Source organism: Trichoderma citrinoviride (genome assembly GCF_003025115.1).
Source record: "Trichoderma citrinoviride strain TUCIM 6016 unplaced genomic scaffold BBK36scaffold_30, whole genome shotgun sequence".
NCBI lineage: Eukaryota > Fungi > Ascomycota > Sordariomycetes > Hypocreales > Hypocreaceae > Trichoderma > Trichoderma citrinoviride.
This window is the reverse complement of record NW_020194738.1, coordinates 8,596-10,898: the sequence shown is the minus strand read 5'-3', so window position 1 is coordinate 10,898 and position 2,303 is coordinate 8,596. Positions and strand designations below refer to the sequence as shown.

The 2,303-nt window shown below is 58.2% G+C and overlaps 1 protein-coding gene across 1 annotated transcript; it reads right to left on the bottom strand.

The window, feature by feature from the left end:
• Window positions 1–874: 874 nt before the first annotated feature.
• BBK36DRAFT_1173255 (P-loop containing nucleoside triphosphate hydrolase protein) lies at window positions 875–2,236 on the bottom strand (the record flags this gene model as incomplete). The annotated part of the gene is made up of 1 exon (XM_024895846.1): window positions 875–2,236. The coding sequence occupies one exon, from the start codon at window positions 2,234–2,236 to the stop codon at window positions 875–877; it is 1,362 nt and encodes a 453-aa protein (XP_024744990.1).
• Window positions 2,237–2,303: the final 67 nt, after the last annotated feature.

The window sequence follows — 2,303 nt, the reverse complement described above, 5'->3', positions numbered from 1 at the left end:
GTGAGGGGGAGGAGGAAGGGGATTGGGTACGGGGCCTTGAGTGCCGCTGGATTGGAGTGAGCTTTGAGCTACTACTGAACTTTTTGTCTGTTGTGTTTCGTTGTGGTTGGGTGGGAGGTTTGTATGGTGTTGTGGTGGTTCCATTGATGTCGCATGGCATACTCTTGCATGGCATACTCACTTACATGGCATACTCTTTCTTCTACACTGACGCACTCAAGTTTGCTTTTGCGTGCAGCATGGACTGTCTTCTCTCTTCATTTGGCTTTCAGCATCCTTCTTCTTCTTTTCACGCCCCATCGTTGGGACTCAACTCATATGGCATATCAAGCAGGGGCATATCAAGCAGAAAGACATCTTTAACACGAACACACACAACTATGATCAAACCAACCGCAATCATAAATCTCCTTTACCCAACTTCCCCTACCGATCTTCACGCATGTACTGTACATTACATGTTAGCATATGTTTCCCTCCCTTCTCGCTTACAGTTTATGCACACCATCTTCGTCATATACCCCATTCAGTATTTACATAGTTACATAATGTATCACTACGAAAGAAGAAAGCATTGTTTTTAAGTCTGATGGCTATGATGCTGGTACACATTTGCTAAATGTCTATATGCATATATGTGGTATGTTCTTTTTCCCTTTCCTGGTTTCATATTCTAAATAGAAACGCTGTCTATGCATGTCTTTGCTATCGTCGTCGGTGGGGATATCATGTATCCAGATCCCCACCCCCCTTTTTACAAGTCTTCGAACTTCGTTATGCCATAACGTACATGTAGTAGTATAATACAATTCGTATCGCCCCCGTCCCATCATATGCCAATTCCCCTTCCGTCAAAAGTTTCACAAAAATCCCATCACGCACCCGCATCATCCATCTCATAATCAGGATCAACCTCGGTCCCCAAGTCCCTCGCCTCCAGAAACCGCCGCCCCGTCAGCTCCTCGGGCAGATAGCGCTGCTTGACCTTGCCGTCCCTGTAGTTGGGCGGATACTTGTACTCGGCGCCGCAGCCCAGGTCGCGCATGAGCCTATCGCGCATCAACCTCGTCGGCGCGTTGCGCAGGTGCAGCGGCACAGGCAAGCTAGCGACGCCGGGCTCGCGCAGGGCGGCAAAGGCGTTGTTAAGGCCGCGGTACGCGCGGGTGCTCTTTGGCGCGAGGCAGAGCGCGACGGCGCAGTGTGCGAGCGGGATGCGGGCCTCGGGGAGCCCAATCTGCTGGGTGGCGGTGTAGGTGGACGTGGCGAGGGTGAGGAGGGAGTTGTCGGCGAGGCCGACGTCCTCGGAGGCGATGACGACCATGCGGCGGGCGATGAAGAGGGGGTCCTCGCCGGACTGGAGCATGCGGGCGAGGTAGTAGAGGGCAGCGTCCGGGTCGTTGCCCCTTACAGACTTGTGGAAGGCGGAGATTGTGTCGTAGTGCTGGTCGCCGGCGCGGTCGTAGACGAGCGTCTTGGTGAGGGACTGCTTGATGGCGTCCTTGGTCATGCCGTCGCGGAGGGTGAGCGAGAGGGCGAGCTCGAGCAGGTTGAGCGCGGTGCGGGCGTCGCCGTCGCTGAAGCGCGCCAGGTACTCCATCATCTCGTCGTCGATGAGCGGCGAGGGCGGGTACACGGATTCCTCGGCCTTGCGCGCGCGCCGCAGGATGGCCACGACGTCGTCGGCGCCCAGCGGCCGCAGGGTGAAGGTGCGGCAGCGCGAGAGCAGCGCGTTGGCCACCTTGAAGGACGGGTTCTCCGTCGTGGCGCCGATGAGGGTGATTGTGCCGGCCTCGACGGGCCGCAGGAAGACGTCCTGCTGGGCCTTGTTGAAGCGGTGGATCTCGTCGCAGAAGATGATGGTCTTGCGCCCCGTCAGCTGCAGCTCGCTGGCCGCCTCGGCGAAGAGCCGCTTGCACTCCTGCACGCCCGAGCTCGTCGCGTTGAGCTCGATGAAGCGCCCACCCACCATGTGCGCGATGCACCGCGCAATCGTCGTCTTGCCCGTGCCGGACGCGCCCCAGAGGATCATGGACGGGACGCGGTTCGACTCGATGAGCGAGCGGAGGACGCCGTCCGGGCCGACCAGGTCTTGGCCGCAGACGTCGTCGAGGGTTTTGGGTCGCATGCGCTCTGCTAGGGGGGCGGCGCGATGGGTTTTTGTCTTTTTGATCTTGCGGCCGTCTTCGTCTGCGCCGTTGCCGTTGACTGCTGCTGCTGCTGACGCCGCGTCTTCCATGGGCCGGTCTTCCATGTGCTTGTCCCCTCCTCCCGTTCGTCTGTTCTCCTGCCGGGGCGTGTCTCCG